We start from the raw sequence: 15609 nt of genomic DNA on the forward strand, positions 1-15609 counted from the left end.
TGTTGGCTCTGAAGAGGAGACATTCTTAGAGGTTTATTCAAAGTAGATTCTCAGTTGAACTTTATATCATAAAATATTGGGTAGGGGACCAGAGCACTTATCCGTCTGATAATGCACTTCACCTCTTTTGCTTAAAACATTTTAGTAGCTTCTAGGATAAAGACTGAAACCCTCAGTATTACCCAATTGCAGGGTGACCATGTTAAGTTAGTATCCAAATAGGGATACTTATGTGTGAAAGAGGAAGCCATAAATTATGCTGGGACAACTGTCATGAATGGAAATTGTCCTGGGCAAACTGGGACATAGTGGTCATCCTACCTCAAAGTTCTTCCCTGCATGAGCTGGCTCCTTTCTGATTCCAGCTTCATCTCTCACTATACTTGGTCTTGCTCTCTCCCCTCACTGTGAAGTCCTTTATTCAACCCTGTTTACCATGCTCCCTCTTTTTTTTTTTTTTTTTTTAAAGATTTTATTTATTTATTTGAGAGAGAGAGAATGAGAGAGAACACATGAGGGGGGGAGGGTCAGAGGGAGAAGCAGGCTCCCCGCCGAGCAGGGAGCCCGATGCGGGACTCGATCCCGGGACTCCAGGATCATGACCTGAGCCGAAGGCAGTCGCTCAACCAACTGAGCCACCCAGGCGCCCCTACCATGCTCCCTCTTAATAGCAACTTCGCAAAAGCGCTTTCCTTTGTTTGGACTTCTCTCATCCTTGGGTTAATTTCTCATCTCTCAGATGTCCACTGTACCCATTTTTTAGGGAAGTCTTCCCTGACTATCAGATGTTTTTAATATGAGCCTTGAAAAACAAACTAACCAACCTAGGACTACCCAGCAGTGTTTATGTGTGTACATAATTTAAGGACTCTTATCAGTTCTCCCAAGGCTTCTCATGAGAAAAGGTTACCTTCATTTATTTTCACTGCTCGTTTGGTATTTATTTCTGTATCTAAATGACATTATTGACTTTGTGCTATGGAAGATGGGGAATTGAGTTCTTCATTCTATTATCCATAATATATTTTCTTCCTGTTATCCTCCTAGTACATTACATTTTAGTTTAGATTGGTTTAGATCAGTTTTTGGTTTTTTTAAAGTATTCATTCAGTGTGTTGCTACAAATCCTTCTTTAACACCAGTTAGCTCAAATGTGGCTTTTAAATACAGAAATGATATTATCGTAATTGCAGGTTGTACTGATTTATATATGACTTTATCTAGTAAAGGGGAACCAGAATATCAGGAGTAGAGTTCAGAGGTAAAGAAAGCCTTCAGTTCCACTTTCAACTCTATTTTGTTATTTTATTTTATTTTAAAGATTTTTTTATTTTTTCATTTGAGAGAGGGAGGGCACGAGTGAGAGGATGGGGGGGTGGGGAGGGGCAGAGGCAGAGGGAGAAGCAGACTCCCCACTGAGCAGGGAGCCTATGTGGGGCTTGATCCCAGGACCCTGGGATCATGACCTGAGCCGAAGGCAGACGCTTAACGGACTGAGCCACCCAGGGGCCCCTTACTATTTTTTATTTTTTAATTGAAGTACACTTGACGTGCAATCTTACATTAGTTTCAGGTGTATGACATAGTGATTTCACAGCTCTGTACATAATGCTGTGTTCACTGCAAGTGTAGCTACCATCTGTTACCGTATAACTCTATTTTAATACCATTGTACACTCTGTTACAATACCAGTGCTGTATTCCCTATACTGTACCTTTCATCTCTGACTCATTCATTGCGTGACCGGAAGCCTGTATCCCCTTTCCCCTCAGCCATTTTGTCCATCCCCCCCCCCCATGCCCCACCCCTCTGGCAACCTTCAGTTTGTTCTCCATATTTATGGGTCTGTTTCTGCTTTTCAACTTTATTTTAAGAAAATCAAAAGTGAGTGCCTGCTCCTGGGGTTCCCTCTCCCAGAGAGGTGCATTCCCTTTGCTTTTCTAGTTGGGGGTCTGTTCAGAGCTCTCCGTCTGTCTGTTGTCTCAGTTCCTGCAAGCCAGCATGCCTGCTCCTGTGCACTTATAAGCATCTCTCGAGGTAGTTGTAGCCACACTACACTCCTTACCAGGGTTGTCCAAGTCATCTCCTGAGGTACTCATTATTAATTATTTATGTTATTGCTGGTGTTGTGGCTAGAAAACTGCATAGGTTTTGAGAGGGTTGTTCCAACTTTATTTTCCCATTTGATCTGTTACTCTAGTGTCTGCAGATGTTAAGAGTTTTCAGGAACACATATATTTATTGTGTTAACGGCAGCCATGCCTGTGTGTGCTATGAACATAATCTCCAACAGAACTCATTAGAGTTCTGTCCTTCGTTTTTCTTCCCTGTACCCAGTCTTTTGATTACCTATGAAGATAGCATTTTTTCCCCCACTTAGTTTTGTCTAATTTATATAGAAAGACTTGATACTGTAAAAATATCAAGTCATTTAGAATCACTTTTTGTTTTGTTTTGTTTTTAATTTTATGTTACTGAAGAAATAGCATTCAGAGCCTTGTGCGCTTCTCTAGGCTAGTTGTGTTGCCTAAACATTGACAGTTTGAATATAGAATTCTAAGTTGTAAAGGATATTTCCTAAGAATTTTGAAAGCATGCTTTATAGTTTTCTAGCTTTTATTGTTGCTAAGAAGTACTAATGAGTGAAAAATTAGAAAGCTTGTAGCATCTTTTTTTTTTTTTTTTTGGTCCAATTCTGAAATTTTCTTTTTCTTTTTTTTTTTAAGATTTATTTATTTGGGCACCTGGGTGGCTCAGTTGGTTAAGTGTCTGCCTTCGGCTAAGGTCATGATCTCAGGGTCCTGGGATCAAGTCCCCCTGTTAGGCTCCCCGCTCAGTGGGGAGTCTGCTTCTCCCTCTCCCTGTGCCCCTCCCCCCTGCTCGTACTCTCTCTCAAATAAATAAAACCTGTATTTACTTATTTATTTGAGAGAGAGAGAGAGCATGCACAAGCAGGGGGGAGGGGCATAGGGAGAGGGAGAGAGAATCTCAAGCAGACTCGGCGCCCAGTGTGGAGCTGGATGCAGGGCTCAATCTCATGACTCCGAGATCATGACCTGTGCAGAAACCAAGAATTGGACACTTAACTGACTTCACCACCCAGGTGCCCCCAGTTCGGAAATTTCTTAAGGATGTTTCTTGGTGTGGATCTCTTTTTCTTCCATTTTGCTGGTCACATGGTGGTAGTTTTCAGTCTGGAAATTCATGTCCATCAGTCCTTGGAAACTTTAAAAAATTATTTTATTCATGATTTTCTCCTATTTTACTACTGTCTGAGACTCTTGTTATTTAGATGTTGGACTTCTTTTTTTTTTTTTTTTTTAGGTGTTGGACTTCTTAAATTGATTCTTTAGCATTCTTATTTTAAAAATTTTTCTCTCCTGGATGTTCTCAATTTTATCTTCCAGTTTTTGCTGCCCTGTTAAAAATTTTTCATAGCTTCTTTGTACTCTCTTGATGTTTCTTTATACTGTCTTGATCTTGTTTAAATTTCATGTATGCAGTACTTCCTCTTATCTTTTCAGAAGTCTTTATTTCCTTCCCAGTTCCTTTGTGCTCCAAGTTAATTTCTTTTTCTATGTATTTAGGTCTTTGCATGTGTCAGTGCAGGGTGCGGTTGCTACAGACACCTGCCTCATGACACCCAGCAAACTGGAGAATGGACACTGGACCCCTCCTTTGGAGAAAGTTCAGACCACGGAAATGTCACATAGCAGTGTCCCTTAGGAGTATAGGTGCAAAAATTCCCCAAACGAAATAGTAGCAAACCAAACCTACCACCTTGTAAAAGGACTACATTCCATCACCAAGCGGGTTATATCTTGGGAATACAGGGTTGGTTCAGTCTGTGAGAGTCAGTACTGCAATAAGCCGTATTAATAGAATGAAGGGCAACAACCATCTCAATAGATGCATAAAAAACATATGACAAAGTGTACTGTTCTTTCATGATAAAAATATTCAAATGAGGGATTAAAGGAAGCTTCTTAACCTGATGAAGAGTATCTATAAAAAATTTATGGCTAATATCATACTTAATGGTAAAGACTGGCTGCTTTCTTCCTAATATCAGGAGCAAGACAAGGATGCCCAGTCACACCGCTTAGCATTCAACATTGTACTGGAGGTTCTAGCCGAGGCAGTTAGGCAAGAAAAAGAAATAAAAGGGGGCGCCTGGGTGGCTTAGTCGTTGGGCGTCTGCCTTCGGCTCAGGTCATGATCCTGGGGTCCTGGGATCAAGTCCCACATCGGGCTCCTTGCTCAGCGGGGAGCCTGCTTCTCCCTCTGCTGCTCCCTGCCGCTCTGCCTACTTGTGATTCCTCTCTCTCTGTGTCAAATAAATAAATAAAATCTTTAAAAAAAAAAAGAAAGAAAAAGAAATAAAAGGCATCCAGACTAGGAAAGAAGTGGTAAAACTATCTCTGCAGATGCCATGATTTCATAGGAAATCCTCAGGAATCTAAAAAAAAACAAAAACAAAACTTCTTCGATATCACTTACAGATGCATTAGAGTACCTAATTTTTCTCCAAAATCCTACCTGCAAGAAATTCTGGAAAATGTCATTTTTAGCTTTCCAGTTTAGGAAAGCAGAACTGGGAGGGTGGAATGGACGTTGGGTGAGTTAATCCACAGTGAGAGTTTTTCTCAAATGTTTGATGACTGTTGGATGTACCTTTATGTTCAGGAATGGCTATCAGAATCTGATGGAAAGCTATGTGCATGAGTGGGGCTTCTTGACCAAGCTTCACTGTGGGTGCAATGGCAGGATCATTTCATTGCGAACCCCCACTGTCAGTGTTTTTGTCTTTATGCGGTTTAGCTGCGCAGCTTACTGTAAGCTCAGGGAGGTTGAGAGGAGATATCAGCATCTGTACAAGTCCTCCGAGTTCCCCTGTTTTTGGGTGTGTCATGTAACTGCCAGGTCTGAGATTCTGCTTACTTTCCTTAGAGAGTAAACCTTTCATCTTTTGCCGTGGTGGATGAGGGTCTTTTGGCCCAGGAGCATGGTATGGAGTAGTTGTCTGCTTCTTAATAGATTTTCAGCTAGTTCTACTTAGGAGTTACCAAGGTATCTCTTGTTATCAACAGTATCTGTAGTATAAAGTAGGTTACTTCTCAGGTATCCCTGTGTCTGGCTTAGGATTCAGCACTCTTGTGTTGGCCAAGCTCATTTTCACTCATTCATCCATGTTCAGCTTCCACAGTTTTGTTATTTCCTCTTTACTTTTTTCATTATGGATTTGTGCCTTTGCTGTTTTAGTTGGGTTTCTAGAAGGGGTAAAAATGGAGTTGTGTTTAATGTGACATTTTTATCCAGAAGTTATATCACGTACTCTTGCAGCACTCTGTACTTTCTTCTCTTTCCTAGCACTCATTGAGAAAGTTGCTGACAAATTTAATGTGTTGATTAAGATAATTCTTTATGATTAATTTCCTTATGAGAGTGGAATCTCTTTGTGGGTGGGGTTAGTGTCTGACTTTGTTTACTTTTGTATCAGTACATTTTTCTAGCATTCTCTAGGCTCTGCTAAGATAATTATTGACTTAGTAATTACCATTTTTGTAGGAGGCTATTTTCCTATGAGATTGGGTTGCATGAAACCCATGGAGGAGCAGTAAAATAACTAATCATACTATTAATTTCTAACTCATTATTCTGGTTTAATTTTCTTCGAAGTATTGATTACCTCTTCCATATATTAGTTTGTTTATTGTGTGCCTCTACCCACCAGAAAGGACACCCAGCATTCAAAATTAACATGCCTTTTATTATCTAGCCATGGTCCAGACTTAAAAAAAAAAAAATAAACTTTCAATTTTGTTCACTGCTGGTTTCCAAGCCCTCAGATCAATGTTCTGGCACAGAGTTGTGGTTATCGGTTGTTTTTTTCCCCTAATAAGTCATTTTTTATTAGGATTTAAGCTCTAAGCGTGCCCTGTAAGCAAGCACAGAAGTAACTATATATGCGAATCTCTTTTGTTCAAATAAATGGTTCTGTGGTCCATTTTAAGTCTTACTATATTTTTCCTCATTATAATCTGATTTCAGTTAGTGTTTGCCTGATTCTGATTAGGTTGTTGCTAATTTGTTGACTGCTCAGTTTTTTGAATGAGTAGCAGAATTTTTTACCACCAGAAATACCCATTGCAGCTTTTGAGTTTGTGCAAAAGCATCTTAGTCTTTTTACTAGTGCCAGAGGAGACCCTTGTTAGTAGAAATTGTGATCATAGGACTTTCTAGAAATTTTGTGTGTTATATTTATCTTAATTGCAGGGAAATTCATTAAATTTCCTCAGTAAAAATATTGTGGATCACATTCCTTTTTCCTTTGAAAGGGAAGATAACTTTGGGGACAGAATTGAAGCTGGTGAATGAATGTTGGAGCAGATGCATATGTAATATGCATTTTGCGTCCATTATTATGAAATAGTTTAGTTTTAAGACAGAAGGTTTGTGTTTGGGCTTAATAATAATCCTTACCTTAAATTCAAAGTGAAGTTTATTTTTTTTTTTTTTAAAGTCTGGACCATGGCTAGATAATAAAAGGCATGTTAATTTTGAATGCTGGGTGTGAAAAGAGCCTCAGAAGCTGGATTGATAGTCACTGGAATAATTGCTGTAGTGTTGAGTGGTGTTGAGCTGCCACCAGACAGCTGTTCAGAAGAACCTCACGGGACCTTGAAGCACAGAGCTCAAACAGCTGGGTCTGATCGGCTGGGCTCTCCACATAGAGTGGGTCTCTGCAGAGGGATTTAAAAATCCCTTGTTTTGTGGTTATGATTAGAAATAACAGTTTCATGTAGAGTGATTTCTGTTATGTTATCTGATTGCAGGTGAAGAACTAAATGGCTTTTCCCTTTCACCGCCTGTAATTTATTTGTTTTTTCTAAATAAGAAGGGTCCTGAAATGGAATGTTAGTGCTGAGTTAAGAAAGGCAGCTAGACAAAGAAAGGGTGTTGTTGGCATGGGGTTCTTGTGTTCCTTTTTCATTTTTCTTTATCATCTCCTTTCCATCTAGGATATTATAATATGTGCATTAGGGAAAAGTCTCAATCTGTATTTCTTGAGAGTCTGTTCTTTTATAAGATGAACCTGACAATGTGTAATAGCTTCTAACAATTGCTAGGAAGTGATCTAAACAAGCAGAGGGTTGCATAGTATTTTGCTATAGAATATTACGAGTGGAATTTAAAACTGACTTGAGAGTGGTTTGTTTTTGGTTTCCTTAAGCTGTTCTTTTGCCTAACATGTTAAAGCAATAATAAAAAACCCCACATACTTGTATTTCTATTTTTGATCTCTAGAAACACGAATATTCCTTTGTCTAGTTTATTTTTTTTCAAATTTACAGCTTTTAAAAAAATTCTATATTCTTAAGTCTATCAGTATTATAACTTGGATGGATTTCTCTAAGAACACACCTTTCCAACAGATTTTAGCAGGCATTTATTGAACTCTTGTCTGCTCTTTGATATATGCAGTATAATAATTGGTAAATTTCATGGAAATGACATTTAATATCCAGAAATGACTTTTATATACCTTTTTCTTAGAAGGTCATTATTAGACCAACTAATAGGTCATCTATAATTTAGGTCTTTTATTTTGAATTGCTTATTATAACTCTTCGTACTTCTATTTCTGTAATATTTCAATCAAGGAACAAGGACAAAATTACTTGAGAAAATACTGAAAATTATGGCAGTTGTGAAAGAAGGAAACCAAACCCAAGCATGTGATAGATAGTTCCTGTCCTGAAAATGAACACAGATGCTTTGTAGGTGATACAGAGAAGCTGAGCTCCAGGATTTCTTCTGTAGTTATGCTACTGGCCAATCTAGACAGTTCATTCAGCTGAGCATTTGTGATATAAACTGACCTGTGTGACCAACGAAATGTTAACAGAAGGGCAGTAATTTGCCATTACTTAAGTAAACTATTGTGTAATAAGTTTCAGATTATGTTCCAAGTATGTGTCCCTCTAAGTTTACTTTTTGATTTCTGTTCCATACTAGTTACTTGTTCCCTGTTTAAGTGGCTCATCTGTTTTTTCAAGTGTTTCTACAATAACAATATACTTACTAATTCTTTTTTAAGTAGTTACTTAAATCATATGCTTACTAGGTCTTGAGTGGTTTTCTCTGTGTTATGTATATGTAGTATGACTTTATTTAAAATGTGCTCTAGGGGTGCCTGCTGCTCAGGTCTTGATCCTGGGGTTGTGGTATCAGCCTGGTATCGTGCTCCCTGCTCAGCGGGCAGCCTGCTTCTCCCTCTGTCTTTGCCACTCTCTCGCTTTCTCTCAAATAAATAAATAATAAAATCTTAATAAAATAAAATATGCTCTACATTTATTACCTAGTAATGTGATGTGTTTCCCCTAAGAGCTACATTGAGCATTCATTTTCTAGTGATTCTATAATCGAGTACATTTTGAATCTCCCATTTCTTTATTGGTGGAGCTTTTCGGCATTGGGTACACTTAGGCAAATGAAGGATACTCAAGGAATAGGAGACTTGTCCAAATGGAAGGGGTAGTGCAGACATCTAAGCAAGTTCCAGCACTGAGTTCCAGAGCCAGGTAGTTCAGTGCAGAACCCGGTAGTTCAGTGCAGAACCCAGGGTTGAAATTATAATCCTTAAGACATATCAAGGTCAAAGAGGTGGTAGGCTGGAACACCAAGATGATGAAAGCAGTGAAGTACAGTGGTGTTGCTGGTTGTAGGGGGTGGTCAGGAGTAATTCAAAGAGTGGCAGTTAAGCAGTTGTATTTAGGTTAGCCCTGTAGGCCTCTGGAGGTTCTAGGTATGGGTCCCAAAGGTTAATGGTACTAGGTTCTTTTGGGAAAGTACATCCATGTTCTATCCTCCAAGCTATGGCTGTTACTCTTGAGTCACTACTATAGAATGTTAACAGAAATGTAAGTATATCCTCTCAGGCTGATTATTTTTTTAATGGTCAGATATTTGGGGGCGCCTGGGTGGCTCAGTCGTTAAGTGTCTGCCTTCGGCTCAGGTCATGATCCCGGGGTCCTGGGATTCAGCCCCCCATCTGGCTTCTTGCTCGTTGGGGAGCCTGCTTCTCCCTCTCCCACTCCCCCTGCTTGTGTTCCCTCTCTCGCTGTGTCTCTCTCTGTCAAATAAAGAAATAAAATCTTTATAAAAAATATAATGGTCAGATATTTGATTAGATCTGGTTACTTGTTATGACTGGTGAAATTCAAGTTTTCTTGAAATGAAAGCTAAGTATTTTTATTAAGGGAGGCAATTCTCGATTAGAATGGAGTGTCAGTTACATTTTATAAAAGTTTTCTTGGCCGCATTTGGAGTTTCGGTTCTTCTGTAAGCATCTACTGTAAATGGGTATGTTTTCTGACTTAAATTCAGCAGTGTGAATATTTCTAGCGTTAGATTCACATGGTGAATAAAAATGAAAACACAGGTAGGTCTCTTTATCTGGAGGTGTGGGAATAGCTTAGGGTAGGTAGGTCAGCAACACTGAGCAAATCCAGTTAAGAAATATTGTCCAAGGAAAATGCCACCAACCCCTTAAGCGATAGTTTCTGATAACTTTGGATTCCTAACTTGCGCCTTCTTCCAGGGCATTGTCAAATGTGACTCTGTGCTTAGATGGTGGCTGCAGCCAATTAATGTGTTGTGTATGTTTTAGGATGTCATTTCTGCAGGTGTCTGTACTTTGACCAAGTGCTGAAATTAGATCAAGACTTCCTGTGTCATATGTAATGAATGAACAATAATAATACAGTTAGAAAACTATGACAAGATTATGTAACTTTCTGCATGGCCCCCAGGTGTCCTTGGTTTTGGCAACTTATGTGCCATATAAAACTCATTGATTCATAGCTTATCAGATGGAGACTTGCATGTAGTCTTAATTTTTTTATGGTAGTTGGTAAGGTGATAAGGAGGGCATCTAGGTATGTGAATTTTAGAGATTATAGAAGTATCACAGTTATTTTTTTTTCCTCTAGAAAAAAACATATTTTATATAGCATAAAAAAGTGGAGTAACTTTCTGGGGAGTGTATGGGGGAATTTCTTTTAAGAATTTCCAAAATAGGGCACCTGGGTGGCCTAAGCCGGTTAAGCGTCTGCCTTTGGCTCAGGTCATAATCCCAGGGCAGGGAGTCTGCTTCTCCCTCTGCCTGCCGCTCCCCCTGCTTGTGCTCTCTCTCTGACAAGTAAATAAATAAAATCTTAAAAAAACAAACAAAAAAACAATTTCCAAAATAGTCATTATCTACAGGTTGTCTGTGTGGAAGATCGAGGATAATAATACTTGGTCCTTGCCCTGAAACAGTTCTGTCACTTGAGGTAGCTCAGTACATCCACAAATGTGGGTTTGTATGAAAAGTGTAAGAGAAGTATGTGCAAGGTGCAGAGGTAGTAATTTAACTCTCTTCCTCTTCCTTTCCCTCTTGAGCCAGGGCAGATAAAGTTAGCAATTTTAAGCACCTTTTCAACTTCTGATTTATATCTGCCTACTTTGTTTGCTGTGTGATGTGAAAGAGCTCTAAGAAAGAATTTATAATAGAATAATTTATATTTTTATAGATTAACAGTTGCATAAGCAGCTAAGAACTTGACATCAAGTTTCAACTGGTACCATTGGGTGGCTCAAGGTACCACAAATTAATAGCATATCCTACTCTCATCCCCTTTACTCCATCACTTCTTAGTCTTTTTTTTTTTTTTTTTTTTTTTTAAGAAGGCTCCATGACCACTGTGGGGCTTAAACCCATTACCCTGATATCAAGAGTCTGATGCTCTACCGACTAAGCCAGCCAGGCACCCCCACCACTCCTTGGTCTTATTTGGTCTTGATTGTTGTTGTTGAAGAAATAACCGTGTTCTAGTTATGTAGGTGCACCCTCTTAATTTTGGCTTCTTGTATTTCCTCTACTCTTCCAGATGTTGCACGGTATCTTTTGCTTGCATTGTAACATTCTGAATTTTGAAATGTGCATGTTTTATTATCCATTAAATCAGTGATACCAAATAGAATATGCAGTAGCCTCTAAAATTGATGTGGTTTTTAAAATTCTGTATCCTTCCTGGTGGGCTGTTTGGTTTCTGGGAAGCACAGGTTGACCTTCTTGCCAGGAGGTACCACATTTGGAAGCACCACATTATGATCTGAGATTTAAATATTGGATAGTGGTGTAGTAGAATTTTTTTTTTTAAAGGTTTTATTTATTTATTTGACAGAGAGAGACACAGCGAGAGAGGGAACACAAGCAGGGGGAGTGGGAGAGGGAGAAGCAGGCTTCCCGCGGAGCAGGGAGCCCGATGCGGGGCTCGATCCCAGGACTCTGGGATCATGACCTGAGCTGAAGGCGGACACTTGATGACTGAGCCACCCAGGTGCCCCTAGTAGAATTTTTTGTATTTAACTTTTGTTAAGTAATTTTAAGCCAGTAGCTTTTGTGAATATTGTGTAATACTCTGTGAAATATGATTTTGTTTTAAATCATATGTTTTATGACATGTATTCCTGCCCAGCTCTGCTCATTTATGTAGTGGGACAAAATTATTCCTCACAAGCATTGATTCTGTTTTAATGAGTTCCCAGCTTTAGAAGCCAGCCCTTGTATGAACTGGACATTTTTGTTATAAATTAATGACTCTATGGGATTGCTTTTTTTTTTTTTTAACAGTTCATTTCTCCCCACCTCCTAAACCATCGCCAGTGAAAGGATGCCATCTTGTGGTTTTGAAAAATACGGGATTTAAGAAAAAAAATTACTGATAGGACTGCTGAGATTTTATGTATATTATATAGTTGTTTTATGATGCCAAAACGAGTAAGAGATGAATACTAGTAATTCTTCTCTTTAAATTATATGTGCTTATCCTTTGGACAGTATTTTTCTTCATTTTATTTGGATAGTAAAAGATTATTTTGAAAATTTCTGTTAACTGAGAGTTCCTCTTCTAGCACATTCTCAGTCATCAGTTGTAGAAATGCTCTTCTACAATAGCAGTTTTAATTAAGAATTGTTAGAATTTTGGTATTAAGGCTCTCCCAGTGCCACTAATTAATGATAACAGTTGTTTGGAATGAAAAAAATACTGTCCTTTAAACAGTTATTTGTTTAAAGAATTATTTGACAAAATATATCCAAAGGAAACTTCATTCTATAATACAGAACTACATTTAATAATAAGTGATATTTTATTTTTCTGTTTGTTTATTTAAAGATTTATTTATTTGAGAGAGCTCGCTCGCATGTACGAGTTGGGTGAGGGGCAGAGGGAGAGAGAAAGAATTTCCAGCAGACTCCCTGCTAAGTGCAGAGCTCGCCACAGGGCTCCATCTCACAACCCTGAGATCATGACCTGAGCCGAAATCAAGAGTCGGATGCTTAACTGACTGAGTCACCCAGAGGCCCCCAAAAGTGGTATTTTAGAAGACAAAGAAACCTCAATTCACACCTCATTTTTGTAGTTAATAGTATAAACTGAAATGATTTTTCCTCAAGATATTAGGAAAGCCCTTATTTGTAAGTTGGAGAAATCTTAAAATAACTTCTTATGTAAGAAATAGAATGTATTTTGCAAGGTTGGGATCAGTGAGTTCTTATGTAATATTAGGGGAGCTTATATAAAATAAAACTGAAACAGACTCAAATACAGAGAACAAATATGGTTGCCAGAGGGGTTCTGGTTGAGTACAGTAGGTGAAGGGGATTAAGAGGTACAAACTTCCGGTTATAGATAAGTCATGGGGATATAAAGTACAGCACAGGGAATATGCTCAATAATATTGTAACACCTTTGTAGGGTGACAGATGCTAACTGTATTTAACATGGTAATAACCATTTTGTAAATGTATATAAATGTCAGATTGCTAGGTTGTACACTGAAAACTAATATAATACTGTATGTGAACAGTAATTCTACATGATAGAACTCTATATTCTATACAAAGAAGAATACTAAATTCTTCAAGAATTTCTACATGATACATCAAGTCATAAAATTGCTTTTTAAAATAACTTCATTTTCATTTATTTAATCTCATTTTGTATCTTGATTTATGTCTTCTGTACATCTTGGTTTATAATATTAATTGTATTTTAAAATAATAAATTTCCATTTCTTCAAAAACATTTCTTACTGAAACATGTAGTGAGTGTCTCTTTATAGAACCGAGAAGGGCTTATGTTCTTACTCAGAGACGACCAGAATTCTGGAACATTGGCCCAGTAGACGTCTTTGATCTAGATTCATTAGTAATCAGGAAAGGGAAATCATTGAAGGATAAGGTTGTTATCCACCAAAACTCTATAGATTTAATGCTCCCAAATTGCTCCTCTAATTTTAGTAGATTATGGCAGCTTTTATTTAAACAGCATCTTCTTTTGTTTCTCCTTCGGCAGGGAAGGAGAAGGCTTCAACTCAGGGGTATAATTTGATGTCTTGCACTTTTTCAAATGTCTCACAGTTATGCTAAGAAAGAATCAGATCTTAATGGGGCCCAGATGAAGCTTCGGGAATATGAAGCCGCACTGAATTCTAAAGATGCAGCTCTGGCCACTGCCCTTGGTGACAAAAAAAGTTTAGAGGGAGATTTGGAGGATCTGAAGGATCAGATTGCCCAGGTAAGGCAAACTCTGGTATTGAGCCGTGTTGGGAGGTTAATTGCCCCATCTAACTGGGTCGATTGATTGGATTTTTGAATTAATTGTAAAAATATTTTTTATTTAAAAAAAATTTTTAAAATTTTTTATAGCTTCCCTGAAGGATAGTCTTGAGGCAGTAACATGCAAAGCATCTTCACCTCTCAGTCATTTTATCTGGGTCATGCAGATCTTACTGCTGCTCTTCCTTTCTCTTGTGTTTACGCTCATTCTGTCTTCCTCTCAAAACCTATTTCTTTACTGTACCAAAATGTAAGAAAAGAAAAAGTCATACCATTGCTCTACATACAGGAAAAAATGAAAGTGGTAGCTAAAATCCTTGGTGGGTCTTTATTCATTACCTGTTGCCATTTACCAGATCTGAGAGGTGTTTTTGTATGGCACTCTTGGTGGGACCAGCATTTGGACACACAGTTCTGTGATAGAGATTGTAATAAGAGACTCATACACTGATAAAAGAAACAAGATAAAAGATACCGAAATTTTAATTCTTGATTTGATTCAGTCCATAGGTGTCTCTTAAATTCATTACTAAATAACTGCTATGTGATTTTTATCAATTCTTTCTCCGCATATTAGTTGGAAGCCTCCTTAGCTGCTGCCAAAAAACAGTTAGCAGACGAAACTTTACTTAAAGTGGATTTAGAGAATCGCTGTCAGAGCCTTACTGAGGACCTGGAGTTCCGTAAAAACATGTATGAGGAGGTAACTATATAATTTTACTTTTTTAAGGAGTGGAGGGATCCTAAGTGCTTTGTTATAACTATGTATGTAAAAAATGGGAGAAATTTTATAGGTAAGTTATTCAAGGTACTGCTGCTAAAAGGTTGTATACAGAACTCAGGCTCTTAAACAGATATGATTTCACTTTATCTAATTTGTAAGGGCTTGGTCATAGCAGTTAATTACTCTCAACCTGCTTGAGCATTTGTATTAGTTGTCTATTGCTGCCTAATAAATTACTCTAAAATTTACCAACTTAAAACCACAAATCTTTATTATCTCACAATTTCTTAAGGTCGGGAATCTGAGAGCTGCCTAACTGCATGGATATGTTTTAAGGTCTCTCATGAGGTTGCAGTCAGTCTTTCAACCTGGACTGGGGGAACTGCCTCTGAGCTCATTCACAGGTTGTTGGTATGAAGAATCAGTTCATCGTAGGCTTCTCCATGGGGCTGCTCATGGTACGGTTTTCCCGAAAAATGAGTGATGAGAGAGAGAGAACACAAGACAGAAGCTTCATTACCTTCTCTAACCTTTCTAACCCCAGAAGGGATGTACTGGCACTCTCTGTCACACAGACCAGCCATGATGCACTGTGGGAGGGGATTCTACAAGGGCGTGGCTGTCAGGAGGCAGCCATCATTGGGGGCCACCTTGAAGGCAGGCTGCCCACAGCATTTCTGGTTACATGTGTATATTTTAAAATATCATTCACATGCCTTAGCCTCTGTGGTCAAGCCTTGGCAGGTAGCAACTGTTGCCAAAAAACAAGTAATAAAATTGAAGAAAGGGGGATGTATATTTTCTCAAGATTGAAGAGGATTGGAATTAACCCAGGGTATGGAACCTGCAGTTAAATACTTAATGATTTTAGAAGTAATATAATTTTGAAAACAGCAACTAACAATGATTTAAAAAATGGGGAATTATTATAGAACTTAAAATTTTTTTTGTTAATTGGAGAAAAAATAATAAAATAGAAATTTGACTATTTTTATAACTACATGCTATTAAAACATGTAGGTATTGGGGCATAGTGCACTCACTGGACAAACAGACTTTGGACAACTCTCGAGTCATTTATTTAAAAACGAAATAACCAATACCTGCTCTTTTCTCTTGGAGGAGTGGTGATGATCAAAGTGGAATATTTTGTGCAGAAGTTCCTTGAAGTGTAGTGAATGCTATCACATAATTGTTAACTACAGTTTTGCTTTA

The 15609-nt window shown here is 38.2% G+C and overlaps 1 protein-coding gene across 3 annotated transcripts in view; it reads left to right on the forward strand.

Annotated features, from left to right (window-relative positions):
* The window catches only part of LMNB1 (lamin B1), a 58170-nt gene that overhangs the window by 17511 nt on the left and 25050 nt on the right, over nucleotides 1-15609 (forward strand). For all 3 annotated transcript variants that reach the window (XM_044916701.1, XM_044916700.1, XM_021701767.1), the window contains exons 2-3: nucleotides 13473-13629; nucleotides 14248-14373. In XM_044916701.1, the coding sequence (XP_044772636.1) occupies nucleotides 13510-13629; nucleotides 14248-14373 (246 nt within the window). In that variant the 5' untranslated portion in view covers nucleotides 13473-13509. The remainder of the gene's footprint in view (nucleotides 1-13472; nucleotides 13630-14247; nucleotides 14374-15609) is intronic.

This window comes from Neomonachus schauinslandi, chromosome 7 (genome assembly GCF_002201575.2).
Source record: "Neomonachus schauinslandi chromosome 7, ASM220157v2, whole genome shotgun sequence".
In the NCBI taxonomy this organism is placed as follows: Eukaryota; Metazoa; Chordata; class Mammalia; order Carnivora; family Phocidae; genus Neomonachus; species Neomonachus schauinslandi.